Below are 20,284 nucleotides of genomic sequence, written 5' to 3' on the forward strand. Positions count from 1 at the left end.
CTTGTGTTGAAAATAAACATGTTGCAGACATTTTACATATTTTTGATAAAGCAGCTGTCATATGTACATGAAAGATGTGTTATATTCAGAACATATTGCTAACTTCATATTTTGCAATGAGAATATGATACTTGATGTAGGCGCATCCAACTGGGCCAATGGCGAGCCTACTGGCATTAGGCGGCGAAGCACATAGCAGAACCAATCGGTTGCGGGCAGAGCCGGTGTTAGCACCTTGTGCTGGACCAATCAGGGTGCATGCTAGGTTGGGCTTGGCAGGCCTCGTAGAGCCAATCATGCGCCCTCACCTGGTGCTCCCAGACGATCGCGTCCTTAGTACGGACTGCATCTAGGCCATATGAGGTCACCTACCCCCTAGCAGCCTCAAGTACAAATAAGAGGTGACCCCCACAAGGTAAAAGATCCCAGAACTTAGCTCTCAAGCACTCTTCTTAATCTCTGAGATCTCTTGCTCTTTAGTGGCCTCGTCCACTTTCCACCTGTTACTAACTTGACCGTCGGAGCCTCTGCCTCGGGTGCCAATCCGGGGCCTCTGACGAGCTCTCTCACCTTGCAGGATCAATCTACCCACCCTCGGCCACCTTAGACACCTTAACTTCGGGCACTTTGCACCTTGGCTTAGGAACGAATTGACAATGTTGATCTCAGCTAATCCGAGTATAAGCAATTGGTGTCATCTATGGGAACGTCGCTAAGACTTCCTTCAATCTAATTTTTAATCAAGACTTCCTTCAACATAATACAAAACACCAGGAATGCCTAGAACCTGGTCACCAATGAGCATAAATGTATTTATGCAAATACATATTCATATATTTATGTATGTATGCAAATATGCATGCAAAATATCTATACAAATGTTATATATACAAATATGTATGTATTTATATGTAAATATGTATGCAATATTTACATATATACACATATATGTATAAATATATATAATTAGGCTGGAGTCGGGTCCGATTCGGGCTACCTAAGGGCTAGGCCTGAGCCCGGCCTGAAAAATAAAAGAAACTTGACTTCTTGGGCCCAAGCCCAGCCCGAGAACCGAAAATCCAAGCCTAGCTCGTGTAAAATTCCGGTCTGGTCCCCAAGTTGCACCCCTAGTCACACCAGTCTTCCTTATTGAAATGCCTCACCAAACAACCAAAAGGGAAAGAATGTTTGTTGTTGCTTAGGTGGCAGATGCCTTTATGGGGTGTTTTTGGAAATACCTCACAAAACGGTCAAAACTTATAAACGTTTAGAGTGGCATTTTTTAGATAAAGTTTTATCATTAGAACGCCCATCCATAAATGTTAATAGAACCAAATACATACTCAAATAAGCCCTAAGCTAGAAAACATTGAGACTTAAAGGAGGTATTTAGTTCTTTTTCAATTAAAGGGTATTTTGGAATTTTGAAAAAAAAAAGAAAAAATAATATGGAAAACCATATTGTCTTCCAAGTCATCAGCATATACAAGTTGCCTTATGTAGTGGGGGAATATGCCCATCAAATGTTTCTACTAAAGTTATTTGGTAGAATTTTCCATTGTGCACATCTAGAGCATAAATATTTCTCTTTTTCCCTTATTGGTCGTACACGCAATGATGATGATAGATGCTCTCATATTCTTATATTTTTCCCACCTTAGAGGGACCTTTTAGAAAATAAAAAATAAAAAAATTAGGTGACTTTTTCTTTTCCTTTTCTTTGAAACCTAAGAGCATTTTTTTTTTTTCAATTTTTCTCTTTTCTATTAGAAGAAGGAAGTAATCAAGCACTGGATAATCAAGAGGCTGATTTAGATTGGGATTTCGGTTGCAATCAATCTAGATAAGTTATTTTCTTCTTTAAACCATTTAGTTTTTCTTTTCTTAATCAAGAATTGGGGTTTTTGTTAGACATCCATTTTCCTTCTACAGAGCCAATCTTGCAGCATTTGAATTTGTAGATTATTAATTATGTTAAATTTTAGATTTTAACAGTTCAACTGAAGGCTTCCGTAAACCAGCTGTTCAGTGAATTTTTGGTTAGATTTTAATTCCAAATCGTAGTTCTTGGTGAAATCTTTGAAACAGTAGGTAGAAGTCTTCATTTGAACTTTTGGGATGAAAAGTTATGGTCTTGTTTTGTAAAATTTTTGGGCTAATTTCGATTATTATCTTATAAACGGTTGTGGGGAGTTCATATTTGAAATATAGTTCTTACCTGAAACCCACCCCATTGTCATTCCTAATAGCCTTATCCCAACCAAGAACCAAATAGCTAGAATGGCTCTTGGATGAGATACACAATTGGTTGTAACGAGAGATAAACGGGAGGAACTTTTCAGTTTTTTGATAATCAAATTGACACAAATTTGTATGCAAAGTGTTGTTTGATTATTTTAACCAACTAATGGTGTCTCATTGATATAATCTCTACCTAATAGTAGCCGAGTCCTAGATCAATTTATATGTCGCATTAGATGTGGTTAAAATCTTTCAAAAACTGAGTTTTGCCTACTGATAACTTTAAATGAAAAGACAAAGATACCCCTACAAAACTTTTTGAGTCCCATACACAAAAAATAAAAGAAATGGACCGTCAGACTCATATCAGGACACACCGTGACATTTAAGAAAGGGATCGCCTGTGCAACGCATGGTGCCAATTGGCCCAACTGACAAACTTAGTTGGGCTCTTCTTTTAATCGAAGGAAGGAAAACCGAATTAATATGAGATTTGCCTGGTGCTATCTGAATCCGACGAGAAAGAGGGAGGAAGAAATCGAGAATTGGAACCAACGGAGATGATGATCAAAATCGTTTTTTACCCCTTTTAAATGCTTCATGAACTAAAATAAAATCCATTTTGATTAATCGTATAAATGTAAAAGAAAGGTCGACTCTAGCTTCGTTAATGGCGTTCGAAGTTCCAACTTCTCTGATGCGCGAATTGCAAATTGCACTCCGTAAAGAGGCTGGCCTCTATTCTTACGATCCCGACGATCCATCGCCTCCTGAATTACCTTCCATCGAAGAACTGATGGCTGAGTTGGATCCCGCACCTCCTAATGTTCGATGCAAGGAATGCCGTGGAAGACTTCTTAGCGATATTCGATCAATGGTTTGTATCTTCTGTGGTGCTCAACAGAGAAGAGACGTACTCCCTGAGCCCATCTCCTTCAAAGATACCTTCACTTGTCGGTGGTTACTCGAATCACTGGACTTGGATGGATCTGTGAGTGTTTTTTATCGTTTGTTCACTTCATTAGTAGTTAATTGCTTGGAAGGAATTTCTAATTAATAATCATTATCTATCTATGGATCTGTGAGTGTTTTTTATCGTTTGTTCACTTCATTAGTAGTTAATTGCTTGGAAGGAATTTCTAATTAATAATCATCATCTATCTATGGATCTGTGAGTGTTTTTACCAAATTTATCTCTCTCTTCGATTGTTTGTTGTCCAATGATTTACCTTTTTGTCTTCATTTTTCTGCAATTTTTAAGCATTATTTTGCAATTTTCTGCATTTTGGACAGTATAATGCATATTGAGCATGTGAACCGTTTGATGGCATCTATTTTATTGGGGTGTACCGTGTACTGTGTAGTTTGTATTGGTTTACACTTTATCATGATTTGCTTTGTAAAAAACACTAACAAACAAGCAATCGTTTGCTGTTTTTTTTTTGAGAAAATGGCTCAGGTGGCAATAATGGAACCAATCAACAATGCCGTTTTCTGAGGAAACGGCGCACCATTGCATTTGGAGAAATGGCAATGCAACCAAATAAACCCTTTGTTTTCCCTCCGTTTTATCTCAAAAGCATGCAACTTCTTCTCAATCTCTACCCTAAAGGCTGGAAGATTGACGAAGAAAGAATGTCTGCTGTGTCTTCACAACTGCAAGTCAATGAAAGAGCTGAAATCCTGAAACAAAGTCAATCCCAGATCTTCAGAGTTGGTCTTCTTCAAAACAGGGATGCGTTGAACAAGCTCATGGTATTCTATACAGACCCAAATTCTGGAAATTTACAGTATGCGGTGAGAATCTGTTACATTCAAGAGCCATGCCTTTTTATCTTCAATTTAACGATCAAGTCATTTGCAAAGAAGGGCAGCTTTAGAAAAGCTCTTTTGCTCTTCAACTGGTTGAGGGAAGATAATTTATCCTCTGATAATTTTACTTGCCCCTTTGCTCTCAAGGCAATTGGGTGTTTGTGGGCAGTTTCAGAAGGGCGAAACATCCATGGATTTATTGTAAAAACTGGGTTTGAATTTAAGTTTTCTGTGGGGAATTCACTAATGGGGACACGTACGCAGAAATGAGTAATGTGGAGACTTTGCGATGGTTATCTGAGGAAATGTGACAGAGAGATGCAATTCCTTGGAATGTTTTGATTTCTGCATAAGTTAAGAGTGGAAGATTTGTGCAGTCTGTTTTCCAGCAGACGAACCAGCAGAGTTTTGTGAGGCCTGATGAAGTGACAATTGTCAGCACTCTTTCAGCTTGTGTTGCCTTGGGAAACTTGGAACTGGTTAAGGAAATTCACCAGTATATTGCAAGGAGCTTGAATTCACCATTGTTTTTGGTAATGCCTTGCTAGATATGGATTCAAGAAGTGTGGGCGTTTAAGCCTGGATCATCAAATCTTTGATGAAATGTCAGATAAAATGTATGGACAAGCATGGTATCTGGGTATGTGAATAGTGGTCAGCTGGATGGGGCTAGAGAATCGTTGGATGTGACTCTAGCAAAGGATGTTATTCTCAGTTGGGAGGTCTTGAGGAAGGGAAATGGATTGATAGGTACATTGGTCAAAATGTGATTAGAGTAGATGTCATTGTTGGTACTGCTCTTATAGACATATGTATTTCAAATTGGGTACATAGAGAAACCCATAAAAATTTTCATGAGAATAGGACAGGGCTTTTTGGACTGCTATTATCTGTGGGCTTGATATGAATGGCCAGATGACCTAAGTCCAGTCGTTTGGAGAGCCTCTGGGTGATGAAGTCTAGTGTATTTCTGCTATCTATTAAAATAGAAATAGAGTGACCCATTAAAGAGGCCACAACCCTCATGGTTTGGGGAAACAGCCCCGTTAATGTGTGAAGAGAAATTTCTGGTGTTTCCTGCCCTTCCGTTTTTCTTTCCATAACTTCAAGTAGGTGGTCTGGAACTCTGGATTCTCATCATCTGCTTCCTCTGTTTGTAGTAGGAAATTTTCTGGGTCTTACTCCTGTGACCCGGACCGAATTTATCTTCACAGTTGTAATAGAGGCCACGGTCTCTTTGGGTCTACATCTAACATATCCACCCATGAAAGTCTTATTATAAGTATCGCAACCGGAACTATGGCAGTAGATTTCACTGGTGGGCATGAGTTTTCAGTCCGTGATGGATTCTTTATCAGTGGTGGTTCAGATGTATTTATTTGATTCAAACCGGTGTGACCCAAATGTGATAAGCTCAAATAGGGGCGAGGCATTCTCCTAAGACGACTAAGTCGATCTTCTTGCAGGAGAGCAAGACCAACAACAACAAGCATTGTAGCTGGTTAGAGGCATTTAACTTCTACACAAATTGCTTCCTTTAGTCTGCCGATAAAGCAACCGAGGAGAGCTTTTACAGACTGCCCCTAAACCCTCATTGGGAGTCTCTCAAATTCCATCTGATAATCCCTCATGTTCCCACTTTGCTGAAGTTTGGAAAGGGCTTCATTGAAATCTTCAAACCTTGTAGGGCCAAACCTTACACATAGGGCTTCAATGAAATTCACCGAGGAGATTCGGTGGTGAGAGCGATCAAGACATTGAAACCACAAGATTGCCTACCTTTGTGTATTACTATGGTGACTGGAAATTTGGTTTCTTGGAGGAGCAAGAAATAGTCAATGGTTGCTAGATCATTAGCTGAAGTGGAATATAGAGCCATAGCCCGTGGAGTATCTGAGTTGTTGTGGTTATGGTCTCTGATGGAGGAGATGGGTGTTGAATAATAATCCATTGATGTTGTATTGTGATAATCAGGAATCCATTAACATAGCATATAATACCATCCAACATGACCAAACAAAGTATATTGAGGTGGAGAGACACTTCAACAGAAAAAGAGTGGCATTTAGGGAAGTTTGCCTACCCTTAGTTGCATCTGAAGAGCAGCTAGCTGATGTAATTACCAAGGAGTTCCTAAAGTTAAATTACAGAAATATGTAAGCAAGCTGGCATGATTGACATCTATGCTCAGATTGACGGGGAGTGTAGAAATATTATTTTCTTGAATTTATGGACTTTCCTCTTATGGGCTTGTTAATCTATTTTTCTTTATGATTATAGGCAGATGCCCTATTAAGAGTATACTTGTAATTGTCCCCATTTGTTTCTAATATTGATTAATAAAAGTAATTAGGGGCTTGAGAGAGATTCTTCTCCTTCTCCTTCTTCATCCATCTTCTTCCCTTTTTCTTGCACTGGTTTCTTCCTTCTGTTAGCTGTCTTTTCTTGATTAAATACAAAACATATTGCTGGTATTTTTTCTACTATAGATAACTACCTCAGGAGAACTTGGTGAAGGTGAATTTTGATGGATGTAGCAGAGTTAATCCTGGTCCATCTAGAATTGGAGGAGCCTTTAGGGACTCCAAGGTATTAAGCATGGCAGAGATAACTGTAGTTGTGCAAGGACTTGAGGTGTCTAAAGCTTGCAACTTCCGAAATCTGATAATATAAGGGGATTCTGAAGTGGTAGTGTGATGGTTGAAGAATCAAGAGTTGAATCCTTGCTCGTACATAAATATAATGAAGGAAATAAAAGTATTAATGGGGGAAAGGGTGGTGCAAGTGCATGGCTTTATAGGTCAGCAAATGGACTGGCTAATATGTTCTCTAAACATGGAGTAGATAGGAGTCAGCAATTTTGGGACATGATGGGGAATCAGTAATATAATAGCATCAACTAAATGAATGTACATTGACAAGGGTGGGAAAACCTGTTCTTTTCACCAGGGATGGCTGCTTTCATTGTACATATTCATTCTTCTTTCATCTAATACATTTTACAGTTATTCATAAGATATAAGAGAGAGAGAGAGAGAGAGAGAGAGAGAGAACCATTATGTCTTCTTACAAAAGAAATGCATGTGTACAACCACAATCTACTGTGCACAAGGTATGATACAACAATATACTCAGCCTACAAATTGTCATAAATACCCCATAAATACATGATCAGCCCGAAGGCTCTATTTGTGACGTGCCCATGTTTAATTTGCGAAAGCTAGACCAAAATGCAGTTTTATCAGAAACTTCCATGCTAAACTTGCAAAAACATTCAACTTAGCATGCTTTATGCCCCCTTTGCTTTCTAAGCAAACCATTTACCTATTTTCTATAATTAGTAGATCTGGGAGACCTTCATTTTGTTTTTCAATTTGTGGGACGTTGGGTTTAAGGCTGGGTTGAATTGAATTGACATTTTTTATTTATTTTAAGTTAGATTGACAAAAAATTGTAGTTAACAATTATCTCTTGTTTCATTGTATTAAGTATTAACACCTTTCCATAATGAATTATAAAGGCATGTAACTGGGTGTACTGGTGGTGGGTTGGATGAGAGAGGGGGCTATGGCCTATGCATTTATTGGCCTTTTTGTCAGGGAGGTTAAATGTCTATCTAGTAGAGGGAACATTTTATTCTTCTGGATTAGGGGATCTGCTAATGATCTTGCCCCTATGTCTGGAGTTGGGGTTTTAGGGGGCTACTTGTATTAAGGTTCTGTTTTACCAGATTAAGGAGCATGTTACACTTCTATTTGACATAAGTACATAATTGAAAATTAACATTAAAAAGAAAGATGAAGAGAATAGAGAAGAGGAATATTCTGTTCATCTACTTTGAGGGATATGAAAATCCTCCAAAAACAAGTGTCAGTTTCTTTAGATAAGATAATCTTCTGCCCTGATTCCCATAGTACAATGGTATTTAAAAGATAAGACTCCTACTCAACCAGAGACTCGTGCAACTAAACTGCTCATAACTACAACCCTCATACTCTGCAACTAACTTGACTGTTGAACCACTTACATAAGACTCATAACTGATTCTTCTACTAATAAGATTCCTACTAACCCCATAATTACTCCACTGATCATAAAATACTCCATGTTGCCATTGTATGGCCCCATGTGCCTAAACCAGTCATTTTATGGTTCATGCATACATAACATCTTGACTGGTGGGCCTCCACAGAACACAGCCCATTAGGTTGTGCTCCCATCTGTTTTCTTCTTATGTCTTACATCTTCTTTCTTTTTTCATTAATAAAATTTCTTGATCATGTTACCCACAAAAGAAATGCATGTAACTAGGATTGGTTGCAAGAATTTGTATTTAAAACGTGGATAATATTTGTCTTCTGTTACATTACAAAGAGTTGTTTGAAGATAACTTTTCCTAAGAACATAGAGTTCTGTTTATTGAGAAAAACAGGTGTTATTTTTCAGGAGGTCATTGATTTAGCTACTGGAGATAAGAATTCAACTAAAGGGCAGAAAGCACCAAAAAACGAGTTGCTTTTGTTCAACTTGTTAGATATTAAACTTAATTGGCCTTCTGAACTTCAGAAAATTGAAAGTAGCCTTACAGGAAAGGAACCAAGGCAAGCTAAAGACTTTTTGGACTTGGATGAAGTGGACCTAGATAAATTATCTTCTGCAGCAAAGAATGAGACTGCTGCTAGTAGATCAGAGGAACAATTATTATTCAACAAGATAGAAAGCACAGAAGGTCAGGAATTTATTGGCCAGGGAAGTCTTGATTTGATAGAGAGTGTTGAGCCTTCCAGCATGACAGTGGGATCAGGCATTTCTGAAGGTGACACAGGATACCCCTTTTCTGGTGCATCATGCGATAGAAAAGGTTCTTTGCATGCCAATAGTGTGCAGTTAGAAGATTCCATTTCTGATGGGTATGTATATGTCTGCCATTTTTTAACAGTGCAATTTTATAATTATTAATTTGTTGTTTTCTTCGTGATTTTAACTTTGATATCTTTATGATCTGAGCTAAAATGTTTTATATTGATTGAATTGATTAAAAACAAGACATTTATATGATCAACTTTTAATGTGTGCATGCATGTGCTTATCTTAGTCTAACTTTGAGTCTTTGATATGAGTAGTAAGATGTAAAAACAAGATGAAGAAAAACCTAGAAGAAAAGAAGAAGAATAGAGAACAACATTGAAGAGTGTTTGGGGCCTTTAGGCATTCAAAATCATGGTAAGTCTATCCCACACATTGTATTATATATTAGAATGTGGAGAATTACATTATTTCCCTTAATAACATGATATAGAATGTTACTCTTTTTATAATAAAGTAAAATCCTTATTCCACTTGTAAGAGTATAGACATGTCTAACACCATCGGCAAGCATGAATAGGTGTGCAAAAAAACAAACTTAGCTACTCAAGTACTGTGAAACACCATTTCAATATGATCTCTGTACATAATCTTGAATCAATGGGGATCAATGAATACCAGATAGTTGGCCTTCTAATGGAGATTATTGATATCAATGGCAATGTCTCTATATAATATACATAATCTTGAAGCAATGGGGATCAATGAAGACCAGATAGTTGGCCTCCTAATGGAGGTTATTGATATCAATGCCAATGTCTCTATGACCATGGGTTCTACCATGGTCCATGTAGAAGTCATAACTTTTCATATGTAGAAGGATGATTACAGGCAAGAGAGTCTACCATGCATATGCCGAAGGATGATGGATGAGACATCATCTTCTTCAAAGACAACTAGGCTAGCTCCACATCCACCTAAAGATTTCAGGATTGAGAGGTAACATCTGCACAAACCTGACCATCTTAATGAAAACATTGCTATTTTTCTAGATATATTTTTGTTTCAGTGAAACATGCAATAGCTTATGCTTTTCATAGTACAGTTTCAGTCTCTTGAATCAGAAAGCTATTTCAATTAGATGTCTAATGTTTCATGTCTCTAATGATAGTCTCATATGATGTTAACAGTTCAGAACTATACTACATAATCATTAATATGGAAGCAGCTATACAGATGTCGTTATCATAATTTCAGCCTTATATTATGTTGAAACGAATAGCATGACAAGGAACTCGAGCTACTTCGTGGGAGCTTGCCCTCCTACAGAAAGAGAGAGAGAGAGAGAGAGAGAGAGAGAGAGAGAGAGAGAGAGAGGAGAAGAATTGGAGGGAAATTTTTCTTGTATTCCTCCTTTGTTCGGATGACTACTTATAGCCTCTTACATCCATTTTCCATCAAGAATAACAATCCAGTAACTAACTATTCTGACCTGTCCTAGAATATACATATTTAAGAAGTGGTTTGTAGGGAATATCTCTGTGGATCAGCACTTGAGTTGGGTCCTGGGCCTGGGTTGAGGCTGAAGTGTCCGGGCCCTGTTCCTCCATTGATCTCTAGGTTCTATCAACTCCCTCCCCCTTAAAATTGACCTTGTCCTAAAGGTTGATGGAGGGAAACTGTTGCTATAGATTAGCCAAGTCCTCCCAAGTAGCATATTTAATTGGAAGGTTGGTCCACTGTACTAACACTTGCTTGTGTTAGACAGTGTATGCCCATATCTCCAATCAGCATGATGTACATTATGACATTTATTATAAATGAATAAAGTACATATTCGATTCATGTTATTATGGTGTGTTTCTGTGTAATACCCTTAAACTGGACACAACCGTTGGATAGATCTGGGGAGATTTATCCTGCCAAGGCTGATACTGATGTACCACCAAGTTGGTTGTGGTACCTTGTCTCAGCTGCCTGGATGAGACCTGAGGTGCATGTAGTGTGGGTTTTCTTGAAACCCTAAACCGGACCAAAATTCCAGTATTGCCCTGGATCTTGGAGATAGATGGGCAAAATTGGAATATTACACATGACCTCTAGACTCAATTATGATTGCACTAGGTGTCAGATTGGGTTGTCTTTGATATGCCAATCAGTGAAATCCTTAGAGGGGGTCAAAACCTGGGTATGTTGGGACAGTCCGAGAATTCATCTGAGTGGGTGATCATAGTGACAGGATCAACCCCTTTATCGGACAAAGTGAATGATCAGGGATGCACTCTCTCTGATGGAAACCTAAACTGCCGGCAATCGATTTCAACCGTTGAAATTTGTTTTTGCAAAATATATCTATATAGAGATATACGTATATATGTATTATATATATATATATATATATATTCTGGTTTCAAAATGTTTGTAAAAGGTTTTAATTTCTGGGATCCATGTGAGTAGAGAGTGCATCACTACACCTTGCAGCCGAGGGAGAGGTCCTCTCTTGTTGGGCAGTGTTTGATCATTATGGGTTGAGAGGTTAAGTGTAAGACCATTGAGGGTTATACCTAATGGGCTAATCTTGCATCTGCCCACAGTCCTTGGGCCTTCATAAGATGGCTGGACCCAATGACCATTTAGTGTAAATGTTGGGTCCATTAAGAGCCCATAGTGATGGACTCAGGGGTTCACTGTATTCAGTAGTGAATTCGGCCAGGCCTTGTAACAGAGGCTAGGCTGAACTCATGTGGCTGATGTGTAGATCAATGATAGGGTCCCATGCCATACAAAGAGAGCCAAGCTAGCCAACATTAAATTTGAAGTGAGCCTAAAAGCTTAATGGGCCTAAAAGCCCATTTCGAAGTGGGTTAATTAGACTAATTAAATAGGGGCGGATCTGGGATTTGGATTAGCAGATAAGATAAGGGATTATCCTTATCCACTTAAAAAGTCCAGATCCAAATAAAGCTTTAGATCAAAGGAACTCCTAATTTGATTAGGAACGCTGATCTTTATCTACAGATAAGATAAGGGATTATCCTTATTACTTTAAGAGTCCAGATCCAAATAAAAGATTTGGATCAGGAAACTCCTAATGAGATTAGGAAATTGTCTCTTTAAGGCTATAAATAAGAGAGCAGAGCGAACCTTGAATACACACTCACTCAATACAGAGAGAAGACAACTCAGTTAGACTGATCTTGCCTTCAGCTCTTTTTCCTCCTACTCTTGCCGCCCTACCCTGTTCGATCTCCAGTTCTTGGGTTTGATCAAGATTCGATCTTTAGAAGCTGTGCTCACTATCCCATTCGATTCTTGCTAAAGAATAACTAGTTCTTGGTGAAGAACTATTTGCTGATCTTGCCTAATCCCAAGTTGTGTCATCTTCAGTGGAGGGAGGATTTGGTACACTCTTTGGGTGTGAACACCTACATTGGGAGGAGCATTCTTGCATGGGTTCCGTATCAGGTATATCCCTCCCTAATTTTGGTTTCAGATTTGGTCCGGTTTGGTAACAAGAACGAACCTTAAAAGTGCATTTTTCTAAATTGGGAATAGGATTCCCGGATGGGAGTAAAGAAATTTTTTGAAATTTCGCCCAACCTTTCTGCTGGGTTCGGCCATCCATCTGATGGATCTCCCATCCCTTCAGCTTGATGGTATTATGACTGTCAGACTTGACCCACTTTTCAGAAGTGATTTTATGAGGCTGAACAAGCAGCTATCCATCATTAGTGAACTGAGGTAAAGTTGGACTAACAGCAGCAGAGGGAGAAATGCATGATTTCAAGAGAGACACATGAAAGACTGGGTTTAGATTGGAAGATGTAGGTAAAACCAGCTTGTAGGCTACTTGGTCAATCCTCTCTAAGATCTTGAATAGACTGAAGTATCTGGGTGATAATTTCCACCAGGCCCGACAAACTAAGGAGGATTGTCGGTAAGGGTGTAGCTTAAGAAACACCATGTCTCCTAGCTTGTATTCCACATCTCGATGCTTCTTTTCATATGCGGACTTCATTCTTTTCTGGGCCTGTTGCAGGTGCCTTTTGATGGATTGAAGCAATTCATCGCGAGCTGATAGTTGCTGGTCTACTTCAGCGATAACAGAGGAACCCTTCTTATAAGGTAAGAGTGAAGGAGGTTCCCGTCCATAAACAGACTTGAAGGGAGTGGTTCCTGTAGAGGCATGGAAAGTGGCATAGAACTAGTATCCAGACCAAAGGCAACCAATGTGTCCACTGTTTTGGATTCTCACCAATAAAACACCATAGGTAGGTTTTCAAGCAATGATTTATCACCTCGGTCTGTCTATCCATTTGCGGATGGTAGCTAGTAGAATTGTACAATAGAACTCCTTGGTACTTGAAATAAGCTTCCCAGGATCTGCTCATGAAGAGTGGATCTCAATCTGTGACTATGGTGTTAGGGGTGCCATGCAACTTTGCTACATTATCCATGAATGCCGTTGCTACTGCACTGGCAGTATATGGGTGAGGTAATGCAACAAAATGGGTGTACTTACTCAGTCGGTCCACCACCACAAAAACCACTGGTTTTCCTACTGATTTGGGAATGCCTGTAACAAAATCCATTTTGAAAGCTTCCCAGATCTGATTTGGAATTGGCAGGGGCTGAAGTAATTCAGCCGGTGACTGGGTAATGTATTTCTGCTGCTGACAAGTTCCACAAGAAGCTACATAAATCTGAACCATTTTCTTCATTTTGGGCCAGAAGAAATGAGCTGCCAGCTGCTGGTATGTTCTGAGTACGCCTGAATTTTGGGCCACCGCCAACTGGCCCTTATAAAATAGAGTAGACCCATCCACTGAATAGCTAGGTACAATGCTGGGATCTTGAGCCCACTAGGCTCGAATCTGGGCCAATTCCAAATCCTATTGGGATTTTTGTTTGAGTTGACCCATGAGGGGAAAATGCAAGTGTGAGACCCCCATATAGCTTAATTCTTCAGGCCTAGATAAAGCACCAGCCACGGAATTAGAAGGACCTGGTTTATACTCAATCATGAAATCATAACCCAATTATTTGGCAGTCTATTTCTGTTGTTCTGGACTTGGAACCTATTGCTCCAACAAGTGTTTTAGATTGCAGTGATCAATCCTCACCACAAAGTGCCGCCCAAGAAGATAGGCCCTCAATTTTTGGAAGGCCAAAGTAACTGCTATCAATTCCTTTTCGTACGTAGACTTGAGTTGTGTTTGGGTAGAGAGCACTTTACTAAAATATGCTACTGGTTGGCCTTGCTGCATCAACACAACAACCACCTCTCCCTGATGCATCATTTTCAACAGTAAATTCCTTGGAAAAATTAGGCAGCACTAGGGTGGGTAGCAAAGTTACTGCAGTTTTGAGTACTTTAAATGCCCGTTCAGCTTCTTCAATCCAATGGAAAGCCCCCTTTTTAAGTAGTCAGGTAAGGTTTCAGTTATGAGGCCATAAACCTTAATAAACTGGCTGTAATAACCGGTTAAACCCAGAAATCCTCTCAGCCCTTCCAAGGAAGTAGGCAAGGCCCAATTCACCATACCCCTGATCTTTTTTTGAATCAGCTTGTACCCTTCCACCTGAGATAACATGGCCCAAGTATTGGACCTTAGTTTGTCCAAGTGTCAACACTCTTGGCCGAATAGAGAAAAGAACAAGAATAATCTTAGAGGTGTCAAGAATGAATATGATCCCCACCTCAAAGGGTATCTTATATATTAAAAGATATTTACAATTACAAGAATGCCCATACAGGGCTGAAAGAGAAAAGAAGACTAAGATGTATAAGTTATATACAACAGGGACTATACTAATAAGATACATCAAGTTACAGAGTCTCCACACTCCCCCTCAAACTAATGCCTAGACATAAGCATCAGTTTGTCTGTAAGAAAGAGATGTCAAACTCTAGTCATAGCTTTGGTGAAGATATTAACAATTTGCATGTCTAAGGCTACATGAGGAAGCGATATAGACCCAGTAGTGAAAAGATCTCGGGTAAAGTGGCAGTCCACCTTGATGTGCTTGGTCTCATGGAAGACAGAATTAGATGCAATCTTGATAGCACTTGTATTGTCTGCATATAGATAGTAGGAAGCTGAATGCCAAGATCCATAAAGAGAGATCATAGCCAAACAATCTCACTGCAAACCGAAGGCATGGCCCTATACTCTGCTTTAGTGGAAGACTTGGAGACTGTTTGTTGGTTTTTACACTTCCAAGAGATGAGTGAATCACCCATAAAAACACCCCACCCAGAAGTGGACCTACGAGTGTCTGGACAACCAACCCAATCCGCATCAGCATATGCTCTCAACTGAATAGGAGAGAAGTAGGAGAAGAACAGTCCCTGAGAAGTTGCGCTCCTAACATATCGAATGATGCGATGAATCGCAGTCATATCACATATGACACTGACGAGGAGCTGAAACAAATTAACTAATAACCTGAACAATATGAGAAATATCAGGCTGAGTCATAGTGAGATAAATGAGGGACTCCACAAGCTAGTAATACAAGGCAACATCAGGAAGTAATGGACCTTTTGATTTAGATAGCTTAAGATTTAGCTACATAGGTGTATCAACATGCTTTTCATAATTAAGACCAGCAAGTTTAACAAGGTTAGAGGCATACTTTTGCTAACAAACAAAATACCCTTGATTATTACAATATACTTCCAGTCCTAGAAAATAGGTGAGAGGGCCCAAGTCCTTCACGTGAAAGGAATTATGAAGTAATAGTTTCAATTCACAAATGCCCTCAGAATAATTCCCAGTCAACATGTCATCAACATATAGTAGGAGAATGGTAATACCCTGAGGCCGTCGCCTAACAAAGAGAGTGATCAGAAGAACTCTAGCTATATCCAACAGCAAGTACAACATCACGAATGCGTTCAAACCATGCCCGAGGAGCTTGTTTTAGACCATATAGAGATTTTTTGAGGTGGCATACTAAAGAAGGATCAGTGTAGTATTCAAGAGGAGGCTTCATGTAGACCGTTTCCTTCAATTGACCATAAAGAAAGGCATTCTTCACATCAACCTGGCATATGGTCCAAGATTGAGCGACATACACTACTAAAAGAACACGGACTGTGGTGATCTTTGCAATAGGAGCAAAGGTTTCTTCATAGTCGATACCATACTCCTAACTATATTCTTGAGCAACTAAATGTGTCTTGTATTGATCAAGAGATCCATCAGATTTTAGCTTGATGTTGTAAACCTAACGACTCCCAACAATGGATGCATCTAGAGGAGCAGGCACAAGGTCCCAAGTGTCATTCTCATGTAAATTATGAATCTTTGCATCCATGGCTTCCTTCCAATGAGGGATACTATTACCTTCCTGGTAGGAGCTAGGAACACCCATGGAGGATAGGACAGCAGACAAAGAGCTATGGTTTAAAGGAAAACCATAGTGGTCAGGAGGTCTAGATATACAAGTAGAACGATGAAGAGGAACAGAAGTATGAAGAGTGTCTGAAGTAGAGGTATCACTTACAGGAGAAGTGGTAAGATGATGATCTAAACTAGAAGGAAGGAGAGCCACAGGCGCAGGGGCTGGATCACGTAACCGCTTGCGAGAGAAGACGAGAAGGTCCTTCTCAGTAGGAGGTGGAGCATCCTGTGAATTTAAGTTTAGCAAAATAGAAACAGACAGTGTAGATAGTCTAGCAATTCCAACAAAAAAGGAAATGTGCTCAAGGAAAACAAAATTACGTGATATACGAATGCGATGAATAGAGGGATCATAACAAAGAAATCCTTTGTGGTCAGGACTGTAACCCACAAAGGCACACATGATGGACTGAGCAAACATTAGAGCGTTCACGAGAGGGAAGATGAACAAAGCACACACATCCAAAAACATGAAGCATAGATAAATCTTGAGGACAACCAAACAACCTCTGAAAGGGAGACATATTACCAAGAACAGAGGAAGGAATATAGTTGATAAAAAACATAGCTGTAGTCATTGCCTCTACCCAAAAAGAAGGTGGAGTATGGGACTCCAATAATGTCCTCACAACACTAAGGATATGTCCATTCTTGCGCTCGGCCACACCATTCTACTGAGGAGTATCTGGACAACTTCATTGCACTTGTATTTCATGATTCTTCAAATAGGATAAAAAAAATCTCCATCAGTGTATTCTCCCCCTGAGTCTGAACGAAGAATACACACTTGTGATTGAAACGGAACTCGTACCATAGCATGTGTTTGCTGGAGAACAGCAACCGAAGAAAAAGAAGAAAGGAGATATGAGAATAACGGCTTAGTCACTTCAGCCAGCCCTAGAATCTTATATAAGTATTCACAATGTAATGTTACAAGAAATGACTAGAATGCCTCTGATTAGTGATGGGACACCTAGACATAAAAAGAATAAAACAAGTTTAGGCCCAATAACTAAGGCCCATAATAAGCTCAAGAACTTAAAACATAAATAAGACTAACATAAACAATAAACCAATTGAACCAACACTCCTCCTCAAGCTAAGCATGGATGTCAGTCATGTTTAGCTTGCCAAGTAAGTCTAAGAATTTCATTGAAGCTAGTCCTTTTGTTAGCACATATGCAATCTGCATCTCGAAAGGAGTATAAGGAATGCAGAGTTTTGCTTTTCATTGAAGCTAAGCCACAACAATTCAACAACACCATGAGCCATAGCTCAATATTCAGCCTCTACACTTGATCTAGCAACCACATTCTGCTTTTTACTTTGCCATGTAACCAAATTCCCTCCAATGAACGTGCAATATGAAAGAATGGTAGGATCCATCGTATGGACGCCAAAAAGGTTGTGGAATGGGTGGGAAAATTTCAAAAATTTTCTTACCTTCTTACAACTGGGAATCATATTTCCTAAATTTAGAATACAATATTCAAGGATCCTACTTGAACCATAATCGAACCAGATCTGAACCAAAAGACAAGGGAGGAATTATACCTGATCCAGAGAAGCAGTATCTCCCAAAGTTGGTGTTCACGCCCAAAGAGGACACCAAGATCCGCTCTTGCTGAAGATGACACAACAATATGTGGAACGGAACCAGCAGAGTGCGTCCTACACATCGAATCCTTTGCAAGAATCTTCTGGAAACTCTGAGCACCAAATCTTTTCAGTTCTTTCTGTAAAACTGATATCAAGAACTGATTTCTTGATGTCTTTCCTTCAAATATCCAATCTTTTCAAAGAATGGTGGCGGCTGGAGGAGAATTCCTGAGACGAAGATTGCTGAAATTGCTTCTCTTCTCTCTGGAGTGTGTATGAGATCCAATCTTAATTCGCAGGATTATTTCTTGCGCACAAACCCTAGGTTCGAATTCTGATAATTTTCTCTTAGGGTTTCTCCTCTTTTCTTCTTGATTAAGAAACCTCCTAATTAGGAGTTATCCCAATCCAAATCAGCATTTGGATAGGGGATGATCTTAATCCTATCTATAGATTAGGTTAGCTAACTCCTAATCTTATCAGGAGGTTACCAGATTCAAATCTGATTTGAATTTGATCTCCCAAAGTGGATTAGGTTAAAGGCCCAATCCTTTTGCTAACCTTAATCTCAGATCCGCCCCTTAAGTTTGTGATCATATCAGCCCAGTTCGAAATGGGCTTTTGGCCCATTAAGTGTTCAGTGCTTAACTAGTTTCCAATCTGCTGCCCAGTTGGGCTTCTTTGTATGGCGTGGGACCCAAGCATTGATCTACACACCAGCCACATGGGTTCGGTCCAGCCTTCATTACAAGGCCTAGCCGAATTCACTTAGAAGCCCGGTGAACCCCTGAGCCCATCACATGGACCCGATGGGCCCAACACTTACATTAAGAGGTCCTTGGGCCAAGCCATCTTATAAAAACCCAAGGACTGTGGGCAGGTGCAAGATTAGCCCATCAGGTATTATCCTAAATGACCTTACACTTAACCTCTTAGCCCATAATGATCAAGCACTGCCCGACAAGAGAGGACCTCTCCTTCGGCTGCAAGGAACAGTGCTGCACTCTCCACTCACATGGATCCCGGGAATTAAAACCATTTGCAAACGTTTTGAAACTGTATACATATATATATATATATATATTTTGCAAAACAAAATTCCAACGATTGAAATCAACTGCCGGCAGTTTGGTTTCCATCAGAGAGAGTGCATTACCGATCATTACCTTTGTTCGACAAAGTGGCTGATCCTGTCACTATGATCACCCACTCAGATGAATTCTCAGACTGCCCCAACATGCCCAGGTTTTGACCCCCGCTAAGGATCTCAATGATTGACATATCAAAGACAGCTTGATCCGACACCTAGTGAAATATCATAACCGAGTCTAGGGGTCAGGTGTAACTTTTCAGTTTTGCCCATTTGTCTCCAAGGTCCAGGGCAATATTGGAAATCTGGTCCGATTCAAGGATTCGAGTAATCCCATACTGCATGTGCCTTGGGTCTTACCCTGGTGGCCGAGACAGGCCATCCCAACACTTGGCGGCACACCAGTATCAGCCTTGGCAGGATAAATCCCCCCAGACTTATCCAATGGCTGTGAACTTTTAAAACTAACACGAGTCTCAATGAGTGTCCAGTTTTAGGGTCTTACACAAAATTATACCAAACAACATGAATCAATCATGCACTTTATTTATTTACACTAAATATCAAAAGTACATCAAAACAGATTGAAGCTAAGGGCATACAAAACTGTCCAACAAACCCAGAAGTAGACTTCCTGTCTCCAACAGAACTAGCCCAATCTGCATCAGTATACACTTCAATTTCAATTTTATTGTGTTTTTAGAACAAAATTCCTTTTCCTGGGCAAGTCTTCAAATACCTAAGAATCCTTTCTGCTTCTCTTATATGAGGAATCTTTGGAGAGTGCATGAACTAGCTGACAACATGTACGACATAAGCAATATTTGGTCGAGTGAGAGACAAATATATCAATTTCCCTACCAGTTTTTGGTATCTCTCTTTATCAAGGTAGTCCTCTCCAACTGATTCCTATGGACAATGATTTTGTTCTATTGGAGTATCAGTTGGTCTACTCTCCATCATACCTGTCTCCTCTAGAAGATCAATGACGTATTTCCGTTAACATATATAAATGCTTTCTTGTGACGTAGCAACTTCAATTCCAATGAAGTATCTCAGATGGCCCAAGTCTTTGATCTCAAACTCAAATGCCAAGAACTCCTTAAATCGTTTTATCTCTTCTAGATCATTTCCTATAATCACCATATCATCCACATAGACGATGAGTGTTGTAAGTCTGTTATCCTGTTTCCTTATGAACAAAGTATGATTTGCACCACTTTGAGTGTATCCCACTTTCTTCATGGCCCTACAGAGCTTCTCAAACCAAGCTTGAGGGGACTACTTAAGACCATATAATGTTTTCCTCAGTCTACACACTTTTCCA

At 39.5% G+C, this 20,284-nt stretch overlaps 1 protein-coding gene across 5 annotated transcripts in view; it reads left to right on the forward strand.

Moving 5' to 3' along the window:
- The first annotated feature begins 2,609 nt into the window (after window positions 1–2,609).
- LOC148843826 (uncharacterized) overlaps window positions 2,610–20,284 on the forward strand; it is a 34,016-nt gene continuing 16,341 nt past the window's right edge. Inside the window, exons 1-4 of one of the 5 annotated variants that reach the window (XR_016103821.1) lie at window positions 2,656–3,232; window positions 3,701–4,038; window positions 8,500–8,963; window positions 9,177–9,276. Coding sequence is in view for 3 of the 5 variants with exons in the window: in XM_088959900.1 (XP_088816026.1) it covers window positions 2,912–3,232; window positions 8,500–8,963 (785 nt within the window). In the remaining 2 variants the exon portion in view is untranslated. Of the gene's footprint in view, window positions 3,233–3,688; window positions 4,039–8,499; window positions 8,964–9,176; window positions 9,277–20,284 lie in introns of all 5 variants that reach the window. The other 4 variants (XM_088959902.1, XM_088959901.1, XR_016103820.1 and 1 more) reach the window with 4 other exon arrangements.

This window comes from Nelumbo lutea, chromosome 8, assembly GCF_056320005.1.
Source record: "Nelumbo lutea isolate HS-2025 chromosome 8, American lotus-T2T, whole genome shotgun sequence".
Lineage (NCBI taxonomy): Eukaryota > Viridiplantae > Streptophyta > Magnoliopsida > Proteales > Nelumbonaceae > Nelumbo > Nelumbo lutea.